Source organism: Girardinichthys multiradiatus, chromosome 4 (assembly GCF_021462225.1).
Source record: "Girardinichthys multiradiatus isolate DD_20200921_A chromosome 4, DD_fGirMul_XY1, whole genome shotgun sequence".
Classification (NCBI taxonomy): Eukaryota; Metazoa; Chordata; class Actinopteri; order Cyprinodontiformes; family Goodeidae; genus Girardinichthys; species Girardinichthys multiradiatus.
This window is the reverse complement of record NC_061797.1, coordinates 14,911,864-14,938,893: the sequence shown is the minus strand read 5'-3', so window position 1 is coordinate 14,938,893 and position 27,030 is coordinate 14,911,864. Positions and strand designations below refer to the sequence as shown.

Below are 27,030 nucleotides of genomic sequence, written 5' to 3'. Positions count from 1 at the left end.
ATGAGGGGTTTTCTAGTTTTTTTATACAAACCTCAGGCGCACTTCCCTCCCACACCAAGCTTCACTCAAAGTTTAGGGACCCTGGTGAGGTCTATCACAGTCATCAGGTTTCTCTACTGCCCATGTGAGGTCCCACACCGTGTTTTAGTTTCTGCCTGAGCACACGGACAGCCAGGATCCAAGCTTCCGGGAGACTCCGCGCCCTGTTTTCCGGGGAGCCGCAGATCCAGCCCTTCGGCACGCTGCTCACTCTTACGTCCCGTCCCTGAGCAGTGAGCTGGCCACGGCACATATTTCTCCTCTCTGGTCGGATCTGATCTTTTCTCCAGCGGAGTTCTTTCTTGTTTTTTTTCCACGCCCAGCAGATATCGGAGTATAGTGTAGTGATCTGTTTGGTGCGTAATAGTGCGCAAAACCATTGCTAGGCTGCGCCTCCGCGGCAATGGATTGATCTCAGTGTGGTGTTTTTTTTTTTTTTTTCCTTTTTACGACCTCTGCTTCGACCAAGTTAAGAAAACAGTCTCCAACCTGCGGCTCTCTCCTTCCAGCTGCATGTTTCACCAGAGGAGCTCTAGAAGTACCTGGATCTGGATGTTTCTGCACATTTTAGGACTTTGAACTTTTGTTTTACCCTCCTTGGTGCGTTTTCAGGAGGTTTGCCTGGGATTCTAAGGATTTATTTTTGGGGGCTTTTGAACATCTTCTCCGGGGTTCCCGAGGTGTGCGGAGATTTATTTGTGAAAAGTGATGGCCGAGCGGGGAGCTCTGTCGCTCCTCTCTTTCCTCTGTCTCACCTTTCTCTACGCGGAGAGCACCGCAGCAAAGCATGTCGACAAAGGTAAAGCTCATCTCTGAGCTGCTGGCTTCTTCCACCCGCCTCCATTAAACTCACATTGGCCTACCTATAGTTGGATCACGGGTTTGGCTCTGAAACAGAACTCAAGCGCAGGGAAGGGTTTCTGAAAACCAGGCATATATAGGCGCTCTTTGAGCTGCGCTCAGGTCAGGCGCCCATTAACTTTGATAGTGGGCTACTTTTCCATAACCAGGCGCGCTGTTTCATCCCAAACCAACATGCTTTCACACTCCGTCCTTTTGTCTGCCTATATATGTGCTTGTCTCCTAAAAGGTCCAGATATGCAGCGGAGCTGTTTCCCTAACATGACTGTGGATCGGCTACAGATGGCCGATCCAAGCACGTCTATAGACGTTTGCCTTGTGGCCTGTGTGAATCAGTGTTTGCATGTGTGTGTGAGGGGCTGTGTGGTCGCAGAAGATGCTTTCTATCAAGCAAAACTAGCGATGCACTGATCTGGTTTTTCCTGGCCAATAACTATTTCAGATTTTCTTTGTGGTCTGCCCGGCCAATTTCTTTTTTTATTCTAAGGATTATCATTCATAGAAGAGTAAATGTGCTGTTGGTTCTTTAGTCTAGTTAGTCAGTTAGTCAAGTCCAACAGAAAATGAAAGAATTATAAGGTAAGAACCATTTCTGCATGAAGGCATATGCCACTGACCCTTTTCTGATTTCTTTTTAAAGCTTTAAAACATAGAGATGCCCCAATCTTCTCTGATCAGATTTCTTATTTTCCAGTTCCAGTTCCTTAGATACACCAAAATAACAACTTCAATGTTTAGTTTATGTCAAAAAACTTTATATATTGATGCACTATGTTGAATTTAGTCAACCTCAGATAAAGGTTAGGATTTTGATACATAATCCAGTATAGGAATGGGCAGATCAGACCTCAAAGGAAACCTGGAAACCAGTATCACCTGAGAAAGCTGCTGGTTTATGGACTGAAAAAGTTAGAATTCTGGGTTTTGAAATGTGCATCTCTACTCAAAAGCAAAAAGTTTATCATTTTGTATCATCAGTCCAGCAGAGATCTCACTACCTGGGCATCAATATTTACTTGGAAGACAGATAAACAGAAGGAAACTGTTTAGTTTCCTGATATTTTAAAGTGAAGACCAGTCATGCTGTTGTCATAAAAAAGAATGTGTTTCTGCAACCCTTCCCTACAGCTTCTCCCAGCTAGATCAATGGGACACTCATGATAACCCTGCATTTATTGTAGCGCGCACAGCTCCAGCCATATCAAAGTGCACAGATCATGCTTTTCCTGGTCAATACGGATTTTCAACGTTATTTCAGGTCTACCTGCTGATCACCAGTAAGCGCAAATTAAGGGAAAATTGGCCTATTCTGATCTGTGGAAAAAACATTTTTGTGGTGCATCTCTGGTCGTATCATTCATTTTCGTCAAAGCTGGAAGGCACAGTCAAGATCAGCAACATGTGATCTGGAAAAAAAAAAACATCTCTGACTGTTGTGCCATGTGGCCCAGTTTTTCCCTCTTAATTCTTGTGATATGCAAAATAGTTAATGTGTCATAGCGAGAAGAAGAACTCGTCACATGTTTGTTTTTTCTATAGTTAAAAAGAATGAATTCACCGAGAGTGATGGGCCTCTGCTAGCTGTTGGACTCTCTTGCGTGTGGAGGCTGATGAAAGACCCGCTCTTGAATGAAAGCGCTCTGCAGTAGTGGAAGAGATGGAGAGAAGAAGAGAGAGAGAGAGAGAGAGAGGAAAAAGAAAAAGCCCCTCCTTGGCTTTGGTGGAGTTCAGTACAAAAGAGAGATGGGGGTAGGGTTGAAGCAGGCTGACTGTCTGGAAAGTAATAAAACCAGGAGATTAAGGGGTCCGCAGAGTTCCTCTGGGAGCTTTGATTGATTCCAGAGAATTGGGCCGGGACCCACACGCAGAGAGTCTCATGTTACTAATTGTGGGGTCCCCCCCCCCCTCCAATTCTCCTCTGAATGTTTGTGTCTATTTAAAACACATTTTTGGGGATCCTGACTGAGGCCTGAGCTTATCTCTCAAAGCTGGCAGATCTCTGGGTCTAACTTGAAAGTTTACTCCGTTCTCTTTGGTTTAAAGAGCAAAAAAGGTTTCACCTTTTCCTCCGTTCTCTGCTCCTTTTCCTCTTCTGCAGCTTGTGAGGAGTTGTTTGGATTTTTAAAAAGCCTTAATAAGTTAGGCTTTTGTAAACAAGTTCCAGTCAGAGGACTATAAAATCCATTTAGGCACTATCTTATCTCTGTAGCCCTCCTGGGAGGGAGTTGTGTGCTGATTGTCTCCCTGTGGACAGTGCAAACAACTTACTGAAATGTGCAAACATTCGCCAATCCTCCGCTCTTACAGTGCTGTCTCCGGGGTCTTATCCTCACAGACCACCTCGGATGCAACTCTGCAGAGGCTTTCCAAACAACCCCTTGTTTTCTTTGCGGCATTTGGGGTCTTCCCGGTGGATTTCGCCTTTAAGAACATAATTTACCACCTTTGCGATGTTGTTTGGGAAGCCCTGGTGGTCCCGCATTCCCGTTTTGGAAGAAAATAAGTGGGAAGGCTCGCTGTTTAATTTGTAACCGCAGCCTATTAGGCACTTCTCTAACCTCTTACTTCATTTTTTAAGCTCAAAAACGGAGGGATCGTTTTGCACACGTTGGTCTCAGCTGTTGATGAGTTGAGCGGGGGCATCATACAGACTCAGAAGCAGTCTCTGATGGGTAGAGTGTGCTGTTTACCTATCATTTATTTATGGGCTCCAATCGCTCATAATGACCCCTGTCCATGAGGGGATGGATAATTGTGCACTTGGCAATGTGCTCGACTCCTCTGCCTCACTAATGAAGCTACCCGGTTTGGATTTGGTGGGGGGGGTTGATTTATTCTGTTTCCTTATAAGTGATGGTAAGGTGAAGCTCTTGCCTTATTTTGCTTTTGTACATCTAAGTTAGTGGAGGCTTAAATAAAAGTTTGAGAGAGGTGTCGCCGCAGTTTATCACATGTAATTGAAAGTGTGAGCGAGGAATCAATATCTGCAGGATAGATGGCTTGACATCTGCTGGTGGTCGTGGGAGTGTGTGTGTGTCGGGTGGGGGGCTCAAAGTGATCAGCTGGCATGGATCTCTGGCGTCTGAATTTGCTTCTATGGGTGTGTATGGCAGGAATTCATTGGTGTGGTTAAATGAAGTAAAAATAGCCTGGTTTCACTGGTTTTAATACAAAAATAAAAAAATTATCCCTGCTGCTGGTAAAAAAAATAGGACACTTTAATTATTACCAGTCTAATGTCACCTGTAACATTTCTTATTTTATAACATACACCTGCTAAGGCTTATTAGTAGCTTTTTTCTAGTAAACATGTGACGTGATAGTGATGCAGAGCAGGATTGTGGGTTGTTTAACTGAAGCAGAGAAGCAATGTCAGTGGTGTGGTCGTTTATTCACTGTGCCAAAAGGGTAGAGAGATTTTCCAAATCTTCGTATTGGTGCATCCCTACATATTATCCTTCCTGTAAGTTCAGGCTCAAAATTGCGCTGAGGATATCAATTATGATTAACCCACCGTTCCCTAAAGCTTTCCTTTTATCAACGTTCTACAATGTGTCCGCCGCTATCTGTGAGCTTTAGCTGGTCTAAAACATACACCACACGTGGGAATTAGAGACAGGTGCAGTCATCCAACTGGCCAGATTTATTATTGATATGCATAGTGTGGATGCATGACACCTAAAATATATTCACCTACCAATTATTGCATTCACAACAATATTAGAATGGTGATTATGGTTCAATATATTGCAGAATAAACTGTAAATAATATTTTAGAAAAGCAGTGGTCAAAAAATAAAAGATGTATTTCACTATATACTTAGACTGTTCATGGAAATTCAGGATGTAATCCACAAACGGACGCACTTACCTTGGACTTTATGGCTGCACCATATAAGGAAATTAGTTTGAGATGTTGTGCAAATTCTGTGCCCTCTGTGACCTTTAGTGTATTGCAAGCTATGATGTGTGTGAGGTAGGAGCATCTACTGCAGTGAGACTCCATCCGAAAGGCTGGATATCTTAGTAATATGCAAAGTGTGAATTCAGGAAAATTTGAAAAAATAAATATTACATTTCAAACAGTGTGATAATTTCAGAACACACACTGATATAGCGGGCCAGTCCGCAACATCTCAAGTGCTGGGTGTGTCCCCAGGAACCCTAAAATGCCCAGGTCGGTTACAGGGTCACATTAAGAGTAGAACGAGCGGATATTACCTGGTTAAGTGTCTGCAGTTGGCTACTTGATAGATATGCCACTGGTATCAGCAGCATGTGGCGGAGGGTCTGTAGAAACTTTGGTCCCCCCAGCTCTTTGTGTGGAGTGGAGAGAAGCCAGGATTGTGTTATGAGCTTGTCCATCAGGCTGACGGCAGAAATCTGTTGCTCCTCGACTGAGGCGTCAATCTGTCCCAGCGTCCGCCTACCCGTTTCCACCAGTTTTTCCGTGGGCATTCCCTGGCACTCCTAAACCAGCTGGTAGGTTTAATTTCCCCCCATTAATGCTCAAATTCTCAGCTTGTTATGCCTCTAAAACGACAAGCCCTTCATGTTTTTTAGCCTTCCAACAGGTTCATCCTGGTTTGTCAGTTTATGTTCATCATGTTCATACCAGGTCTCCTTTACCTGCTGACTTGCTGGATTCGTTTTAACCTACTTTAACGAAGCACATCTGATGCATCTATCATTTGTGCCCATAGAAAGCCTGCTCTCTTAACACTAAACCTTTTTAATCGGAACTGCTGCAAAACGGTGTTCAAGTGTTGTCCGGAACCATCACCATCCCCTGCCAGCCCGCTTCCAGGTTGTGATTGGTCAGCTGTGTTTTCCTTCTAAATGGTGAACTTCAAATCCTCTTCGGGGGAATCTCCTGCTGTGCTGAAGAAGATATCAGAAGCACCAGTTTTCTTGCTGTGTTGTATGGATGTCTGCCTGACCTTTTCATGTAAAAAAGACAAAAACAAAACGAAACTGTGGAATATTGTCAGGAGAGCAGAAAGCTGTCCGTGCTGAACAGTGTGAACATTCCTTTGGTTACCCCGTGAGACATTAGAACAAGCTTTATCTTTTACAGGAGACTGAGCTGGAAACACTTGTATCCCTGTCCCTATTTTGCTCTTCATGTAAAAACAGAATAAATGTTAAAATGAGGCTGCGGTGCTTTCAGAGCTGTCCTGTTCTGCTGTGACTGAATGACGCTCAGGCTTAATGAGCTCTGGAGGAGCTCTTTTATCTTCCTTCAGGGTGATACACATGTTGCACCGGTCCAGTCTCCAAATTGTAGTTGAATTGATTTTGATTTAAGGAATTTCCAGGTCTGGATACATATGAGATAGAAAAGGGAGTTTGGAAAAATATTTGCATTACCGAACTTAATCCCTGTTTTTCCCGTCCGTCCATCCGTCCAATATTGTAAATCCACTACTTATGCACTACTTATACTTGTGCATTCATAATTTGAAAACTGGCTGAAAAAGATTGAGAACATTGGAAATTTTAGTCTGTAAAAGTCTGGAGTTCTGATGTGAACAATGTGTGGGAATCATATGTAGAAGTAAACTGCTTCCTCTCAGCCTGTAAAGCCTCACAGTGATGTTAGTGCGGTGTTTAAGATGGCTTATCTGAGACGTCTGTGAGAGCTGTTGTTTCTTTTAAATGTCAGGAAAAAGATCTGGAAACATACTTCTGTAATCTCAAAGACATCTGGATCAAATCTTCTCTGTTTTGACTAAATGTTAGCGGCATGCTTTTTTTTTTAAAACTAGAAGCATAAACTGTTTAGATACAAATAACAATTCTTCTGACTTACAAATACAGTCAGGGCTCTATGCAGGCTTGTAAGAGGAGGCTGCATGAAAAGCCAGCTGTCATCTTCTGCTGAGATATGTTCTGTAATATTTATGTTCTGCTATGCTGCAGTCACTGTTGCTCTCGTTCTTGTAAGCATCCTGGCATTGCCCGGTCTTTCCAGGGTCAAGGTGCACGTCTTTCCATACATTGTAGCTGAAGCAGCCTGTGTTTCTTCTTGGTCTTGCATTCAGGTAAAACATTCTCAGGAATGAGCGTTGTTCAAGCCCAGCAGGGCTGAAGATGCAGTTTTTACAGGAAGTGATCCTCAGATTTTATCTTGATCTTTCCAGCTTGCAGGTTTGAGGTGTACAGGATTATGACTCATTGAGCTGAGCTTGTTCGATGAGCTTCAACTAATAGAGACATTTTTGTAGGTTGCCTTTTTCAAATCAGTTCAGGCATCCTGACACGTTTTATGCAACTGGAGAAGGACAATAAGGGAAAGATACAATGTTGAATAGAAAACATTTAAGATAAGGAGCATGAGCTCTTTCTTTTCACCTTAACCTATGCAAAGATGTTTGTTGTCTTGCAGCTTCATGCAAAGTTGTACAATCCTAAGTAGAATTGGTCCAATAAACTTCACAGTCCTAGTTGCAAGTTAAGAAATATTAATACTGTTCTTGAAGATAGATTAATAACCTTCATTTGCATGAACCATAGCTGCTGGATGTCCAGCACCCTGCGGCTCACAGACATTAATTTATTCTATGCTGTATTTCTGGAAGATGTCAAAGTTGTGATGAATTTTCCCAAAAGTATTTTCAGTAGTTGAGTTCAGGGAGAAGTGGAGTTGTTAAGCTGTATTTGCAGAATTAAATTCAGCCTGCAGAAGGAGGTTTTCTATTATTTACGTCTTGGAAGAGCCTGTTTTGATCATCTGGAGGTAACAATGAAAACCGGACTTATGTCATTAATTTGATTCTGTAATATCTCATATAGATTCATTACAAGGAGTGATGTATTTTAAGAGATGAGTTCTGTTTGTTTTCATGATTAGAGTTTTAATATAATTAAAAGCCTAAATTTAGCTGATGATACAGAGGACCTTTTAAATAGAACGTTTAACACAGAATTCTGAGGATACTGAAAACTTTGTTTGTGTACTGTACACTTACAGTACACAGACAACCCAGTATAAGTGTACTGTGCACATACTGGGTCCTTTTGCATGAGTTACTGCATTGGTGCAGCGTGGCATGGAGATGTTCAGTCTGGATGCTTAAATGGCGGCCTTCAGTTATTCTTTCATTTAAAGAGTTGCTCCAAACAAATGACTGTTAAAATAAACAGTGAAACAAAATTGCAGATTTATTCACTTCTTTCAGTTTTGTGTTTTTTTATTAAATACAGTGTGGTGAGACGTGCTGGATAATTTGATCTTTTGGAAACCAGAACTACATTAATAACCTGGTGAGAAATTACTTTATTCTGTCTTTTCAGTTGACAGTGTTCATTATCGCCCCCTTTGAGGCTCTAGTGAACAGTGTGTATCTCTGAGTGGAATGCTGGAGTTTGACTGAGCTGAAATTAATATGAATATGGGTGCCTGCTTGTCCGCAGGCCTCAAAGCTTCTCAGCAATGTCAAGCATGAACTTTTAAAAAATGTAATGGCAAATGGCTGTGCTAGCCTTGAACTTGAAGAAAACCTGAGAAAACGGTGTCCTGACTATGAAAACTTCACACTGGACCTCAAGCAACTTGGATTTTGCTCCTGTGTGGCTTTGCTTCACAATCTTGTGAAGCCTGCCTTTATCGCTGTTGCTTATTCATGCAACTTTTTCAATCACACCTCTTCCTTCCACTCAACTTTCTATTGATTATACAGCTCTCTGTGAACAACCAGCTTTCATAGCATTGACTTTTTGTGGCTTACCTTCCTTTCTCGAAAGTGTCAATGAATGTCTGCTGGACATGTAAGTAGACATCCTTGTGATTTTTGTTGGTCATAACATGGCCATAACCTAACATTATCATATTAAAAATAACTTTTTATTGTTCTTTTACATTACTTTTACATTTTACATTGTCAAAGTTAGAAAAAATATGTGCTTGAATGGGTTGCGGCTCATGGCATAGCTGTAGAGCACGCAACCCATATACGGAGGGCTCAGTCCGGGATGCAGCCGTTGTGACCCCAGAGACCTATGCTGCACGTCTTCCCCCTCCATCTACCCCACTTCATGTCTGCCTTCTCTGGAAAAATAACTGTCACAAAATAAATCTTTGAACTATATTGCTCTGCATGAAAATAGACTATAGAATCAGTTGTAATACTTAAATTACTAAAATAATTCACCTAATGGTGCATCAGATGCACCTATAGGTTCTATGATGCTCCCTCTGTCCTATTATTAATCTCGTTTCTTCAACCTTCATGATCTTGTTTGAACATCGTGCTTTGTCTGCCCTTTCTGTTAGTTGAAGAGATCTCACACACACACACACACACAAGCAGCCTCCACTGACTCAAAGGAACCTCTTATTTGCTGAGAGGGTGTGAGGAGCAGGCAGTGACAGAGGGGCGACTGCGAGCGCTGCTCGGTTGAGCTCGCTGCCGTCGTCTTGAAGCCGGCTGTGGCTCTTGGCAGCTTCACACACGGCTGAATGGTTTGTGTTTGTCTGCGTATCGATGGGCGGATATTTTTACAGCTGTATGCCACCCAACTGGGCGAGAAACAGCTGTGTTACTGATGAAGTTTGGAGAGGTTTCATAGCTGAATTAACTCGAGCTTTGTACCGAACTCCCTCCAGCTCCGACTTCTAAAATGAAGTGGTTTGGTTTTACTAAACTTTGGTTCCTAAAAATGCCAAGAAAAACATTTGTTTTAGGATTCTTAGAAATAACATTGGATGTTTCCCATTAGAAAACATAAAAATTTTTCTTTTAGAATCGGTTCCATCTCTCTTAGTCTGCTCACTTTATCCAGCAGAGGTGCTTTGGGTGTGAATTAGACGCTGTGGATCTGTTGAGCAGTGGTAGAACAAACCTGCTTGAAGCTGCTGTTTTGTTTTCTCTCTCTAATGTTAGTGAAGTCTTGGAAACTGGTTTCTAGGATTTTGAGCATCCCACAGAAGCCACTGAAGTTCTGCAGCAAACTTGGCACGGTGTGTTACAGCGTCAGCAACGGAGGACGCTGTTTTCTGTACTTTTCCATGCTGCTGTCTCTGCTTGTAGAGCAGCTTCAGTCTCAGGCGTTCAGTTTAAACAGTTGAAGGTTCATAGTTAAGAGGGTCTTACTCAATCCCTCCATTCAGCCTAACAATTTTTATTTTTATTTTCACCTGCTGCTGTGGTGACTTTAACCAGCGATTCTGCTTCTGAACCCCAGCTAGAAACGGCTCTTTGTGAGGACCACGGTCAGATAAAGGCCCTCTTGTTTGGAGGGAGCTCCCCTTTGGCAGGGAGGGACCTGTCCTCCTGACTGCAGTGACTTTGCATCGTGTTTTTGGAGCCAGGCCCTCACCAGCTCTGAGCTCATCTACAGCTAAGCGAGGTCAGCTCAAACTGTGGAAATACGGCCTAAATAAATTGCAGTGATGTAATGGACTTGGCTGCCTTGTTTGATTCTGTGTTTTTGTGCTTTTACTCCTCCATCGCAGCACTTACTTGCAAGATGCAAGATGTTTTTGCGCTAAATAAACCATCTGACTTGCATCCAAGGCTGCAAAAAATAATAAAATAAGGTGTGTCCTTGTGGTTGTGTTGTTCACACCACATTATTTCTGAGAACCAGGAGAAAACGGGCAGCTTTTCATCAAAACGATAATTATACATTAGGCATGGGCTGGTTAGAGATTCTCACAGTATTATAACCATGGTGCAAATACCATGATTTTAATGTCTGTATCACACTATTTACAAAAATTTAAAACAATATATTACATGATCTTACTGCTTGTATTGAAAAAAGCAAAAACTATTAAAAATGCTCCAAAAGCACTTCATACTGTAATTTAATGCTTTTTAAAACAAACTTTTTAAGACGTTGGTATATCTTGAAACCGGTAACCTGGCCGTGCCTAGTATACAGTGATATACAGTGACAGCAAAGGAAGCTGACAGTTTTGAAATGATTGACTTTATTGCTTCACATCAGAATAACCAAATAGCACCCTAAAGAGGAGTTCACGTGAAAAGGACTGAGCTCTTCATCTGTATTTAGGTACAGCCTCGACTTTCTTCTGTCATGGAGGAGGAGGAGACACAGCCAGGTTAAGCAGGCAGAGAGTGAGCAGGACAGCACAAAGAGGGGAGGATTGTTGTCCAGGTTGACGGGCATTGATAGAAGGCATCTGCAGTTATCCCTTTTTACATTCTTTAAGCATCCTCTCCTGAACCCGGACTCCACCGGCACTGCCCATCCCCGCCCCAGCCTTTGACAGGTCACTCAGCCACAGCAGCAGCGTGGGTGCGAAGTAGACGGCGGCCAACAGGGAGCACCTGCAGAGAAATGGCAGGCCAGCAGCATTCCATCACAGAACCCTGAGACACAGATGTCATATGAGACACGAGGGGATGTGGATGGAGAGCAGGGCGGGGGGGCTGGCCGTGGCAGAGGTTTTGGCGTAGTGGTTCAGTAATGGGTTGGGATAGCAGGCCAGCTGCTACCAACAGATTCCTAATGAGGTTTCCCATCAGGAACACAGGGAGATGAACATTAATGACTACCGGTAAACCTGTCTGTTCATTTATTGGCCAACTTTCAATCATGCTAAGATGAGGTCCCTGACATGTTTGTCCCCATGTGTTAATTGTTTTTGTTTTATTATTCCAAGCCACATTTTACTTTAATAGGTCTGTAGACAGTACATGAATGCTTTCCATTTATTAGTCTTTGTTTGATCGGTTGATTAATCATATGGCTCATAAAGTTGTTAACTGAATGACCCCAAGGCTACAACCTGAAAACGTTCAGTGTAATCGATGTGAGAAACATTTAAAAAACTTTCTTCTGAACTGATGAGTTAAATCTAGAATATAAATTGTATCTAACTTAATATTTTCAATAAGGTCAGTGTAGGTCCATTGGATATGATTGGCCGCCATGTTTCCAGACACTTCAATTTGAGCGAATTTTACAATCAAACACAATTTCCACCAATTAACTTAAAGGGTAAAGTAATTACATTCTTGCCCGAAGATATAAAGTGAGTTTTTTTTTGTTTTGTTTTTTTCTTTGAACCATACCCTGTTGACAAGTGTTTGACCACTTCCTGTTAAAATTTCAAATAAAGAAGTTACTGTAAAATTCTTGGTTGAAGTATCAAGGCTCCTTCGTTGTCTGTTATATTTTGGGTCTTCTTAACTAACTTTGTTGTTTCATGACAGAAGCAATCAATGCTGTGGCTCCTTTCTGTCGTTCCAATAAATTTGAAGCAGACCTTCTTTTACAAAGGCCCATTCTTCTGATTTTACTGCACACACTGAAGTCTAGACATGAAGATATCGCGTTTAGTGTCAAATCCAAATTTCTTTGACAAATTAAACTTAAACTGTATAATTTGCCTCAGAAGTAGGAGCTCAGATATGGGAATGATCTCTCCCTGAGTGTGTTGTGGTAGCCAGTTGGAAACTCAGTGGGATTTGACAGTTTTTGCCACACAAACCAGTAACAATGTATTTGTGTCTATTTTATGTGTTCAAACGCTAAATGAACAAATTCACAAATAGATTTACAGCAGAGTTTGTGCCACTAGGTTATTGAGTTATAAACCATCAGAAGTGTTTAGAGTTTATACAGTTAAGCACAAATTATTCATACCCTTGGCAGATTAAGATTTTAAATTATTTCCTTTCAACTAAGTAGTTTGCTTCTAATAATAAATAAAACAATGTACAAGGAAAAAAAAACTTCATCTGCTTTTATTTACATTACATTTAAAATATGGTATGTTGAAAATTATCTATACCATTCTCAATAATCAATGGAAACAAATTTTATTGACATTACATCAACCAAACCCTTATAAAACAGTTCTTTGCATTTTTTTCTGGTGTTTTGTCAATTTTTCTTTGGTTTTGTGCTCCAAGTCTTTGAGCATGGAAGGCCTCCTTGCCATCACCCTAATCTTTAACTACAGAGAGAAAGCCTCATTAACCCTTTCCCACAGAATGTATGGAGTTATATAAAAATGTTAAACCGTATTAAAAATTGTTTGTATACACAATACATTTTTGTTTTCAGGAACTTGCTAAATAAAAGTACAAAATATAAATAAATATAGCACATACCTCAAATGTAAGTTTAGATATTTAGAATGCAAATTAAGCATAATTGACCATAACTCCAAGATGGCGCCAAAGTCATTCCAATTTGCGTGGAATATGGATGAAAAGGCATTAATGGAATATGTTTGCTGGAGAGGTGATTTGAGACACATCTTTAACAATAATTAAGCACTGCTAAGGTGTATTTTACACGTGAACGACAATGAAAGAACAAAAGTAAGTTTGGTGATATTGGTCATTCACATTATTAAGGTCCATCTGGCAAGATTTATGGAAGGAAATTGTTACCATATTTCAAATGAAAAAGCATTTTCAGAAATGCTTTTTCATTTTAAGAATGTGGCTGCATTGTTTGACTCATAAATGAAATTAGTTATCAATAATCCTATTTGCATTTTAATTTTTTTCTTCAAGACTGCTCATTCTTTCACTTAATTAAAATGAAAATGACATTTGAGGTTTATTTTTCAAAATGTACCCCAGCAAATAGATACCAAAATTAAATTTGAAATGTAAAATTTGAAAATGAAAAAGCATTTCCAGAAATGCTTTTTAATTTTAAGAATGTGGCTGCATTATTTGACCCATAAATAAAATTAGTAATCAATAATCCTATTTGCATTTGCATTTTCCTCTTCACGACTGCTCATTTTATGCCATAATCAAAAAGAAAACAAAGCAGACATTGCTTTTTTGTGGTCTGCCCGCAAAGTACTGCCCAGAACTCGAAAACGAAAAAGCATTCCGAGCGGCGGGCGCAGCAGAGTGACGTCAGCAGCCGTTCTTCCTCAGCTCCCTGCTGACCGAGCTACCCATCTTGTTCGGTAGGGGGCGCTGTGCACGTCTGCAGTGCATTACATTGCAAACGTGCCGAGAAATTGATTGAATTGCAGCAGGGCCGAGCTCAATTTGTGGCAGTGGCAGGCAGAAATGGTAGTTGCGGTGGCAGCCTGTGGCAGTTCCACCACAGCCTGCCACCGAAGCTGCCACCAGAACTGCCACAGCCTGCCGCAGGATGCCAGAAGGTGCCAGACCGGCCGTAAAAGCTTGCCAATGCGGTTGTCGCTGTTTTTGTGGAAGCTGATGCTGATTATCGGCAAATGGGTTGTCATTATTGTTATAGCCTGTTACCTTTAAATAATGATTTCATTATTGATTATTATTTAATAAACAGCTTTAGACCCATAACATAAGGTGATTGTATTTACTTGACATGGAAAATAAATAGCACTATGTGTATGTGTGACGTGTTGAAAGGATGACGAAGTTTCATTGCAAAAAAAGCCAGTTTATTATAGAGCACGAGCGGCTATTCTGATTTGTCACTCACAGAAAATTATAAATAAATGCTTAAAAACACGCTGGATGTCCCAGGCCATGAGGATGCCACCGGAACTACCAGTTCTGCCTGCCACTGCCACAAATTGAGCTCGGCCCTGCTGCAATTCAATCAATTTCTCGGCACGTTTGCAATGTAATGCAATGCAGACGTGCACAGCGCCCCCTACCAAACAAGATGGGTAGCTCGGTCAGCAGGGAGCTGAGGAAGAACGGCTGCTGACGTCACTCTGCTGCGCCGCTGCTCGGAATGCTTTTTTGTTCTGGGCAGTACTCTGCGGGCAGACCACGAAAAAGCAATGTCTGCTTTGTTTTCTTTTTGATTATGGCATAAAATGTGCAGTTGTGAAGAAGAAAATGCAAATGCAAATAGGATGATTGATTACTAATTTTATTTATGGGTCAAACAATGCAGCCACATTCTTAAAATGAAAAAGCATTTCTGGAAATGCTTTTTCATTTGAAATATGGTAACGATTTGCTTCCATAAGATTCTGGACCGTGTGTGCTTTCACATTATTGCCACGTTTGCTCCAGAGTGATCACTGTATATTGATCCACATGTTTTTGGAGGAGACTAGTCTCCTAACCAGCTCTGAAACAGGCCAGGTCTTATCACAGTTAAGGCATCTCTATTAACCACCAATAAATTGGGCCATTTTTAACAAATCAAACCATGCATGTCTTCTGTGTGAAGGGCAGTGTAGACTCATCTAATCGCTCTCTTAGCAACCAACAGTGCTCAAATTTGCAGAAAGCAAAATGTATTTTCTGCCTTTATCCCTAATTTACCTGGAGTGATCTGAATAGGTCCGGAGTGCATTAGCATGTCATTCAGGCTTTCGTGACACCAGCTGAACAAAGTCACTCTAAAGCACACACGCATGCACACACACACTCTGCAGAGTAGCCCGGAATATTTCCTGCAGTCTGTCTGTGCCATATGGCAAATGATATTGTGGTGAAGTGTAGCAGGTCTAAATGAAAATTCACACAAGATCATTTAATTAAACAGGTGTGAAAGCTGCCTAATACAGGACCGCTCCATGCAGCAGTTCTTCAAGCACCAAGATGGGGGCATTTTTTGAAGATGGGCACCAGCTTGCAGAATTTTATTTCACCTCAAAAAGTAAATGTCAAAAGTAGTATAGAGTCATAAAGTAATGTGGTTTTATTAGCCAGTACTGGCCTGTGGGGTGCTTTTTGTGGCATAGTGAGGTAGGATCTAATAATAAAGCTCCCCAAACCAATCAGCCCCGAATTAGCAGAGTCTCTCTTTCCTTTCAGTGTCTTTTTTTTGCCCCAAACAACTGTGGTGGTGTGGGAGTTTGGGGGTGGTGGGGTCAGGGGTTTAGCTCCTGTGGGGTTGATGCATGGAATGCCTGTTAAAGTGGTTGCTCCACCCCCACAATAGCCACATCAGCAGTTTGTTTCTGATGAGAAAGAAACCCATGCCAACATTAGAGGATATCTTCCTTCATTTAGTACATTTTTATTATTTCCTCCTTAAACACTGCAGAGCAGGGGCCAGGATAGCCCCTCCTGACAGCAAAGCAGTTGGAGAACATTCCTTGCATGCTAGACGGAGGTTGAATGCGGATTTTATGGCCTGGGTTTCTGCTTGCCCGTTACATACCTATGGCTCATGTGCATGCTGTAGAGGCTTAACCCCTCATGGGTGACATCTGAAATACAACTGCTGGTTCTGAAGCTATAAAGGGGTACTATTGATATCCATGCTTAGGAAGTCCTAGGTGAATTCACCGCTGGGCTCGGGTCTATTTATTATTCTGTGGCACATGTCTCATCTGATTTAGAAGCTCATTCGAATGCCCCTAAAAGCATCCACTAAAATTTTGAGAAAATGAATTTATATGTCTTCCAGCCAAGGACCTGTGTATGAAGATCAATAACTATTTCATTTCTGTGCATTTACTATGGAAATAACCCTGGACATGGGTTGTCACTGAGGTTAAAAGCAGTAGGAACAGCTTATGTCCCTTCAAAGTAAAGAGAGTTAGTTTCTTAATGCCATGAAAATGGTCATTTTAACTACTTGCGACCCACAGCTAGCCTGAAAATCCGGTGTTTCCTGAAAACTGGTGGTGATTGCAATGCAAAAAAGAAATAGGCAAAAATAAAAGTCTAACTCAAAAATAAAAGGCTAAGTTTCCAAAAAAGGGCAGAAAATAGTATATTATTTTCCAGTGCAGAATTATCAACGCTGTGTCGAATAAATCGGATGAGTCAGGCAGAGAAAGTAAGACAAAGAAGGACTTGAGTTTTAGGTTTTTCTTGTACATTTTGGTCAAATTAATCGCACCACTTTTGGAACCTGTTTTTATGTCCTGAAGTCATTGAGAACTTATCCATAATTGGTCATTGATAGAAAATCCCTCTCATTTACAAACAAAAACAACAAAAAAAGATTTTCACCTGCTGCTTAACTGGCTTTTCAGGTGATGCCAGTCACCAAGAAGAGATCTTAATTTGATGCTGAAGAACAAACATCTTTGCCTCAATTAATTGAGCCACTTAACACATGTTTCAATCACTTTAGCTGAATTAACTTCATGTATTTCAATAATGTTTTGGGTTAATTGCAACATCCTTAATGTAAATATTCAATTATACAGTACTTTTAATTTCTGGCTTTGTTCCATGTGTCATTCCACCATGCATTATACACAAACACTCCACTCCAGTTCAATAGGTACAGCACTAACAGATTAGCTCAGCTGATTTAGAATGAGTGTGTTGGGCTTGCTGCCTCCTTTGGGACTTTTGCAAGTCACAGTTGTGTTGGTTTGATTTTATGAGAGAGATTTTGTATCAAGTTACCAAAAATACACCATCAAGTTATGCTTCTCTGTTGCCTCAGAGAGCTGCCTTGTTTTAAATGAAAATATAATAGATCATTTAACATATTTAATTTCATTTTTGTTAAAGTAACAAAATATATATATTTCCTTGCAAATATACTTAATTAACACATAGTATCCGTGTGTTGTGGGTTTTCTGGTCACCACGTCTGCAGTCTGTGTAGATAAGATTTCCTGAGGGGAAACAATTGTGTGAAATGCAGGAAGCCATTAGGAAAGCAGAGACTCGTGTCTCTCCCTGCTGAGTAAATAGTGTCTGGGCCTCACCCCATTTCATCCATGTTTGAATGAGCCCAGCACTTGTAACAATAAAGGCAGGAAATAAACTGTACTCACACAGAAGCATGCAGGATGCTCATTGTCTTCTTAATTGACCAAACTAGGTTGGGGTAATAAAAACAGACATTTTTTCCCCCTCTGGGTTTGACAAAAATAACTCAAAGATCACATACAGAATGTGTGGCCAAAGATCCGCTAACAAGTAGTTTTTCTTTTACATAATTTTGGATCTTGCTGGGCTTGTTGTGGTCTGACCCAGTTTGGGTGAAATGTGAGTGCAGTTTGCATTTTTGGGCAGAACTGCATTGCTTACGGGCAAAACAAATATGTAAGTGTGTCATGGGAAGAATTAGTGCAAGAGGGAAAAAGAAACAAGTCACCCAGTGGCAGATTATGTTCAGAGCGGTCCTCATACTTAGCCGTCCTGTTTGGGATTTTTCACCATAACGATCTCAGTTTTCTGTGGCTTGCAGAGGGGACTCAGAGCCAGACGGTGTTGCGCAAGCTGTCACCTGAGAAGGCCTCCAGTGGAAAGTTGTTCTGACCTTGAGTTGAGCCTATTGCAGTTTGTTAATGTACACATAATCATTGAAGTTATGGATATTTACATTTCCAAATGGCCACTTTGGTTTCCTAGCTTGGTGCAGGATCAGTTATTATCTGGTCTATATTTATTACTCGGTGGTGTAAATGATACCCCCCCCCCCCCCCCCCCCCCGATTAACTGACAGATAAGCAGGTTAGAATAGAGGATTTTCCCAGATTAATTCTAAGAGTCCAATCTGAGAGTTGTCTGGTCGCAATCCCTGTATCGTCCCCAGCGGTCTGGCCGTCTTACCTGGGATTTGCTAGCATATGAAAGGGATATGAGATCAGAGGTAATGATGAATCCCAACATAAGCCCTCTCCCTAGAGAAAATTAGATTCACGCAAAGCAGTCATGTCATTCACCAGCTGCTCGTGTCCCCATTCCCCTTAAATTGATTTTGGGTGTTCAGGTGATAAGAGGACAAACAGTACTTCCGATTTTGGTCAGTTTGGGTATCTTTCTTTCCCCTCTATTGACTTTATTGCTTTTTTGTAATATGCACCATTGAGACCATCTTCTCTTAGTTGTGGTATCAAACACTCTGGGTCCATTATCTACACATTGCCATTTTGCGGTCTACCGCAGGTCGTTTCTTACTGACCATGTTTCAGTTCGTACCTGGGGGGATGTTCCATACAAGCTTTGACCTTCATCAACTGAAAGTCATTTTTTTCTAGTCTCCTGTAAGGCAGTTTGGTTGTATGACTCAAAAACAACCTCCAGAGGGAGGTTAACTAGGTCACCTCTTTGCTTCAATCATGGGTCTATCATATTTTACTATATTCAGTTAGGCACAAATGGGCATCAGAACCAAGGTAAACAGGAATAGAGTGTAAGTTTTCACATAACAATATGCAATCGAAATAAACTATGAGTTTTAAATTGTTAATGACCATTTGATACCAGAAAGGGTGACGGTGGCTCAGGTCATGGAGGTTCGTTCTGTAATCTGTGGGTTGCCCGTTTGTACCCCTACTCCATCCGTCTCAGTTGTCGTGACTTGGGCAAGACACTTCAACCACCTTGCCTGCTGATGGTGGTCAGAGGGCCCGGTAGCACCGATTGTGTGGCAGCCTCACTTCTGTCAGTTTGCCCCAGGAGAGCAGTGGATACAATGTAGCCTACCACTGTCAGTGTGTGAATGGGTGGATGACTGATTCAAGTGTAAAACGCTTTGGAGTCCTCGGAGTTAATAAAGCGCTATAAAAGTGCGGGCCATTTACTATTAAGTCAGTAATTCAGGAAAATACTGAACTACATTGCAAAATGGAAATGGTTTGTTTGCAAGTTGAAAATGGATGTAGGAAATGGCAATGCATTGACATGAAGTTTGTATTTTGAAGGGTCAAACTGACCTGTTTGAATTTACACACATTTGGTCGGAAAAATCTTTGCAGTAAATGGCACAGTTTTGTACCAGGAAAAAGTCAAACATGAAATTGCTAAGGGGTGTAATGACCAGAACCCAATCTCAAATGAAACATTGTACTTCATGCCTGTTGTATTTGCATTGTGCTGCCTCTTCACATTGTCTCCATTGACTGGTTCCCCCACATCCCAAGCAACTAATTTAGGAGCTGTTAAGTGATTTGACATCTGTCGTTTATAGGGCCCTTGTGAGCCACAGCCAACCACCCCCTCTCCTGTCCATTGCCATCCATGCCTGTGGCGTTGACACTGGTTTTTGAATTTCAATCAGCTCTGGATGTGTTACAGTGTTTGTTTGAGGGGGATGGGTGGAGTCTGGTGTTAGTAGCTTTAAACGCTTGTGAATGTCAATCAAAAATTCAGCATGACCAATTGGAAGGGCGCTAGTTTAGGGTGCTCTCAAAGGGGTACTAAGTTTAAAGTGCCGCCCGCGGGGCGGACCCTGCCCTTTTCTCCCCCCCCCCCCCCACCTTCCCCTTGTCGTCTTCCTCACAATGTGAACACAGGAGGTACAATCAATAACTGCCTTACCCTCTTTCTCCTTCCACCACCCTCCCCCCTTTAACACCTTCTCTGGTCAGGCCCTCCCTGCTCTCCATTAATCAACACGGTGTTTGATGTTGGCTTCATCACTCTCTGTCAGCTCCCTCAACACCGCGGTGTGTGTAATTGTGTTAGATTTGTCATGGTTGTGTAGTGATTTGGCCTGCCCCTGCTGGCTTTGGGCCAAAGGGCTTTATTTTTTGTGTGGGACCCTGACATTAGTTTATGTGACTGTTGTCTAGTTTAATGGCTTCCCCTTGTACCATAAGCACATTAAGTTCTTTATTAAAACTGGCTTTCTTTGCAAGATTTCAATTATTCCCAACATCCTTCCCTAGTTATGAGACAGCGAAGATTACAGTCGGTGATCATTAAATCTCAAATTCCTTCCAGTCAGTCTGTTTATGCTCATGTCGTAATAAAACAGGTTAGTGTCTGAGAAATCACCAACAACAAGTCTACATGATGTTTAGGACACAAAAAATTCAAAGAAATTACAATAATTGGTTATCTCAGAATTAAATGAGCTTTGAGCGTGTTGCTTAATTTCTTCATGCCCTATGCAGTTTCATGTTCAGTGGCTCAAGATGTAGAGTTCTTAGAGACCAAACAAACATTTGGGATATGGCTAGGGTTGCATTGGTTGGAGGTATCAAAATATATTAAGGTTTAAAAAGTTGTCCTGTCAAAACTGCTCAGTTTTACATAGGTACAGTTTTAAGTACTTGAAATGAGATGGCAGGGAAGTGCCAGAGTGCCCAGAGTTTTCATAAAACCATGTTTTGGTTTGAGATGTTTAGTTTGCTGCCAACTCTTGGCTTTAGCTTTTCATTGCATCTTCCATTCAAAAATATAGCTTCAATTTATAATTACTTTGCGCTCTAGACATGGACCAGCATGAGATTTTCACCGTATTAACACAAAAATGTAATGCAAACATGTGTACAATGATTTAATCTTTAAGTTATAATGAAATTAACAATTATTGTGCAAAATAAAAAATAATTATTCTTCTGCAAAACATAAATAAAGTATGTATGATTAAGGTTTAGCAATGTTATTTATACCAGATATAGTATCATAGAGTCATAGAGTAAAATTTGAATAAACATCTGCTAAATTTGATAGTAGTTTTCAAGTATTAACCACATGTGTCGGGGAAGTATAGGAGTGTTGTTTCACCCAGCTTATAGGCAGAGTGCAGCAGCAGCAAGTAGGGGACGTGCAGCGCTGCCCTCCTCTGTGCTTCATACAGCTGGAGAAAACTCCTGGTCACTTTCTGACATCTCATTGAAAGGGCTCTAAACCGTAGGACCGGAAAGATGATGGATACTGGCCGACCCTTCTTTTCTTCCCAGTCAGACACCAATAAATGCAATGTTCTGCCCAAGGTAACTTTAAACCATAGTTCCTACATCAGGATCATGTTCGTATTATCCCATAAGGCCCATGTTTCTAGTTTTGAAAGTGACTGGTAGAAACAATGTCCTGTTGTGGGCAACCTGAGTGATCGGGTAATCTGGATTTCTAGACGTTGTCCTAAATAATTTTTTACCCATTCTAATTTATTAGCACTATACTTGTCACTGCATAGTGCCAGTAAGACATTAACAGGTCTTGCTGATTTCAAATTAGAATTAATTTTCACATTAAATATTAGCAGGAGTGTCTCTGTTTGTGCAAGCTGAAATGTTCAGTTCACACCTTGGCGAATATAACATGTTTCAGTTGTTAGCTATAATTATTAATGTAATAATCTGGAGACTGTGAGTGTTTACACACTGGAATCGGTGTGATTGCTAACGTTTCGTGTGAAGCCCTCTCCTTTGTTTATCTTCGTCTCGTCTAATCCCCTCATCAAACACCCTCCTTCAGCTAATGCTGTAATTTCTTCTTGGGATATTCTGCGAAACGAGTGGCATTAAGATCCTCTCAGGCGAATCAACACCTTGTTTTTCAGACCAAACGGGAAAATAGTGTGGAAGGAAAGGAAAAAAGAGACCATGTACAGGAGAACAGGGAACAGAGAAAACATTTTAAAGGCACACTGAAAGAATCCGTCCTTGTCGATTATACACGCACCACAACCTTGACGGCCACATTAGATCTCTTACTCCGTACACCAACCTTTCATTAATAATGGATACATCTTTCAAAGCTCATCTGCTCTTTCCTCCCCTCCCCCTGGAATCACCCCTTGAGGCGTCTACCCCCTTTTTTTGCCTGTTCCGCCTACCTCCATCCTGTCCCAGTCTTACCCCACCCACTCTGTTTCAGCTGTGCGACTGCTAGCCAGGAGCTATGGCAGGTGTGCATACATCATTATGGTGATGGCCACACAGCCTGTAGCCCCCTAACAGACAGATGCACCTACCTGCCTGCCGTACCAGAGCAGTTGAAAGTGCTGTAGCTCATGGTCATATTTTGGTCTAGATGAGGATGCACATTTGTTATATTTCTCCTGACCGAGTCCTACAGATGATGACAAATGAATGACACATACTTTCACGGGAGATATTGAGAATGGAGTGCAAACAAGCTGTTGTTGACGCTCATCTGCATGCACAAAGGAGAAATGTCTTGTTTTATTAATATTAATTCATGTTTACTGTCACTTCAGCAATGCAAGCATCAGTTGATGCCTAAACATAAACGTCACAGTCTTAACGCCTTTAATGTAACTGCCTCAGACTTAACTGTGAAGAAGAAATATTAAATATCCAAAGATTTCCCGTAGATAAATCATGCAATATCAATTATGGACACACAAAATAAGGACTTGCAGAAAATCTTCAGCATTTAGTTTCTCAGCAGATTTATAATTCCTATCATTGTTACTTCTTTTGCAAAATTACACTGTCTGCATGAAAGAAGAAATGCATTAGTTGAGCTGCAGTTAGCAGGGTCAGATCAGAGAATATTAGAGATGCAGCAATCAGGCTTTCACTAGTCAATACTGATTTCCAGTTTTCGCTGGGGTCTGACCAGCAGATTTTATTTATTTTTTCTACGTAACTCATAAAGGAGGAAAAATTGGGCTGCAGGTTCTTTTACTTAGTAATTTATCAGAATCTGACAGAAAATGAAGGAATTACAACACTACTCCCATTCATTCATCAAAGCACATGCCCTTAACCTTTATGATTTATATTAAAATAAAAAGTTGCTTGGTTGATGTAATTATTGACCAAAACTAATTGGAGTTCTTAGTGACGTTTAATGAACAGAACAAAATCAGATATTTCTGTTTTTGACATGTCAGTCACACATAACTGATTGATCGGTGCATCTCTAGTTTGCATGTTCTTCCTGTGTCTGAGTGGATTTACTCCAGGTACTCTGGTTTCCTCCCCTGGTCCAAAAGCATTCACGTTAGATTAATTTGCCACTCTAAATTGCCCATAGTTATATATGTGTGGATACAGACAATTAAGTGGTTGTTTGTCTGATCTGTCTCTGCGTTGGCCCTGTGATAGCCTGCAACCTTTCCAGGATGTACCTCACCGCCTGCGTTATGTACTCATCCCTGAAGAGGTTAAGTGGGTAAGAAAATCAAATGAATAGATACTGTGGATATTTGTGTGGAGTTTGCATGTTGTATCTGTACATGTGTGGATTTTCTCACCGGAATATGTTTACTCTTAATTGGGGATTTTAAATTTACCTTTCTCTCCATGTTAGCCGGTGTGATGGACAGGATTGTGATTGAGGTGTTTTCCGTCTGCAGGGATATACACCACCCTACCTTCACAGGCTGAAGCTGATGCTTGGAGATCTGTCCCGCCTATTCCAATTTTCTAAGTTCCTAATAATACACTTAAGTGTCAGGGTACTCTATAGAGATAGTGGCTCTGACAAGATTATCCCCATTTATGGGTCACAACCTGTGTTACTAACATTTAATGATTTTTACTAAACTCAAACCAGTTTCAGTACATGTTTTTTGACTTAAAAAAGGGATTTATTTCATTTTAATGCATTTAATACACGGGTGACTGGTCAGAGCCAGTCCAAAAACGTGGCCGACTTTGTCCTATTGGGAATGGACACTGTGATGCAGGTAGCTATCTTCATGGCATGCTTCATTGTCAGGTTTTTCTGGAAGGAGTGCAGGGAAACCTCCCTTCAAAATAAAAGCCCCACAGGCGTCAAATAGGTAGACATTTTAGTGAGTCATTTTGAGCAGTCATTTACACTCAAGCCAAATTATTCATGTTAGTCCATCTGATTGGTCTACTATATTACTAGCACACAAATTGGGAATTCTTACAAAAACCTATATATGAATCAGCCCTGTATTAGAGAGCTGTTTAAGCTGAATGCAGTAAAACAAGGCAGAGCGCTGAACTAGTCAATTTGGCTTGGCATTAAACATGGAACATATAAGAATTTAATTGACTAATAAAATATATAAGATAGCTCATACATTTTGTAATTAGTCACATATTATAAAAGTGATACATGTGATATGCAAATAATCCTTCCATTGGGAGGATTATAGGTATGAATACAGCATGTTGGGTATTTGACTGGCTAATGCGTAACAAAAGCTTTTATGACTCTAAATAAAACATGCACAAAGTAGAATTCGATTGGTTAGCAGGAGTGATACTAAAACTGTACTAAATAACAATTGTACATTCGCATTGCAACTGAGCATGAGATTTTCACTGTATCATAATCCCGAGTAAAAAATACCACAATTTCACAGCATCTTGGTATTTGCACAATAGTTTATCCGATCTCTTATTATTTCTGGAATAGCAACAACTTTTCATGCTAAAATTCATGTTGGCAATGTAGTGTAGCATATCATTGTAGTTATAAAATTGTTGTTTATAACAATTCTTGTTTTTTTATTATATGTCATAACTAATAAACAGAAAGGTCTGAAGATCTCAAACTGGTTCCACCAGAAAGTACTGGTTCTGCTGAACAGAACCATATGTGTCAGATCCTCCTAGGACCTAAGCTCACCAAGTATATGTAGCAAAATATAGGTTGAACCCCTGCTAAACATTCAATAAATTGAGTTGTAGTTTTTAAGCTCTTATTGCATAGAATAATGTACATTTTTGTTGAGATAAGAGCAATAACGCAGCCTTACATCATGTTTAATAATTTACTACATGTTGTGATTTTCTAGAGGGGGCGGGCGGTCTAGTTGCTTGTGGGGGAGCGCCCCCCTTGGTTAATGGTGGGTGAAACGCTGCTCTTTATGGAGTAACTCTACTGCAACAGAAGATTTGAGCTGGTTAGTTGGTTATCTGCTGTGGTAGCTAGCCTGCAGTCAGCTCCTTTCTATGCTCAAAGCTTGTAGCCATAAGTTTTGTTACATGACTGGATGTATTTATAAACAGTCAAATATATCTGACTTTTGAGCAAGAAAAAATTGTTGTTTCCTCTTTTCAGCCATCTTACCAGCAGTGTGCTGCAACAAAAAAGGTTCACCTTGATAGCTGTAACTCACACATGCCTAATTGCAAGAGACACGGACCTCTCTTGAATAATATTCTGCTATCTTTGCCCCATTAATACATTTTTGAAGTGCTGTGAGGGTTTCCTAATTTTAGTGCAAGTCAACAAGCATCATGTATATTTAGGACCCTCTGACACCAGCATTCCCTTATGTGGCAGCACTTCTGATTTTCTGTGATTCTGGTCGATCTCCAAAGCAAACAGGATGTGGAGTGTCTCTCCATAGCAGGCTGTGTATTCCCTTTGAAATACTATGTGGGAGTCATAAGGTTTGAAAACGGGCCCAGTTGGAACCTGTCATGCATTGTGATGATCAAACCACAGGACAATATAAAGAAAATCCATGAGAATACTGAATAAGCAGCTTCCAGGTAACAGATTGAGGGTAGGTATACAACCATGTTTTTTCCATTCTGTGGTGGGATAATCCTCATTTTCTCTAACCGTATATAGATGTCTTATATAATCAGTAAAGCACTTCTTGCTGTAGCCTCATCATTCCCACTTGAAGACATAGAGAAAGCAACAGATGGACTTGACACTAATTGTTTCGGTTCACTCTGAGGTCTGACACTCGGACAAACATATGATCAACCTCTCTGGGTCTGTATGAAACACTGTCAGTCAAGCATTCTGGGAACAATCAGCGTCTTAACTGCTGGGGAATAATTGGTGACCTTTTCTTAATTGCGGTTCACAGTAGTGCAGTGAAGACAAACCCTCGGTATCTCTAAGATTAACTCACTGCATGCTGCAGTGAGTCAACACCACGGAGAAATCCTGCAGAGATGGAACGTGGCAACTGGAGGTTTCAGACTAAGAAAAGAGGAGCTTCATTGCCTGATGGAATTTGCTTTTGTTCTGACTCGTGGGACCATCCTCCTCCTGCCACCTGAGGCGATCAGTCTTTCTATCATTCTATTGATTCCCACCAATGCTCATTAATATGGGAAAAGGGCCATCAAACCCTTAGGTGTGAGCCTTACTGCTGCTGTTTGATACTGAGAAGGTGTGCAAATGAAATGAGAGGGTTGATTATTTTTCTAAAGCCAGGTGGCTTTCCTTCTATGCTTTAGAATATTCATCTCAGAAATGGAGGGTTTTAATGAAAGTCCTAGACTCAGGTTGCATGTAAAATAAAACCCCAATATCTTTTCGCAGCTGGTGATGGCGAGCCGTGTTGAAGATCTTTGACCTTGCACACACTGATGACAAAACGTCTTCCTAGCAGAGAGCGCATAAAAACAAGGGGTTTTAATCTCTTATCATCAAGTGGCCTTGCTTTGCTGAAGACAGCGTAGATCATTTCAGTGAATGTCAGCTCGCTGTCTACCTGCTGGCACTCTACCTCTGCAGTTTGTTTCGGAAAACTAGTCTATGGCAGATGCAGTTTGATATGCAGAACGGATGAAAATTAAATGTTTCAATGGGTTGTGTTAGATTTTTTTATGTACTCTTTATTTTTTTCTGTCCAGTGTTGTATGTTAATTTGCACTTCATTTACATT

The 27,030-nt window shown here is 40.9% G+C and overlaps 1 protein-coding gene across 1 annotated transcript in view; it reads left to right on the top strand.

Annotated features, from left to right (window-relative positions):
• The first annotated feature begins 255 nt into the window (after positions 1–255).
• Positions 256–27,030, top strand: part of neo1a (neogenin 1a) — a 222,519-nt gene continuing 195,744 nt past the window's right edge. Inside the window, exon 1 of the mRNA XM_047363495.1 lies at positions 256–838. Coding sequence (XP_047219451.1) covers positions 748–838 — 91 coding nt within the window. The 5' untranslated portion in view covers positions 256–747. The remainder of the gene's footprint in view (positions 839–27,030) is intronic.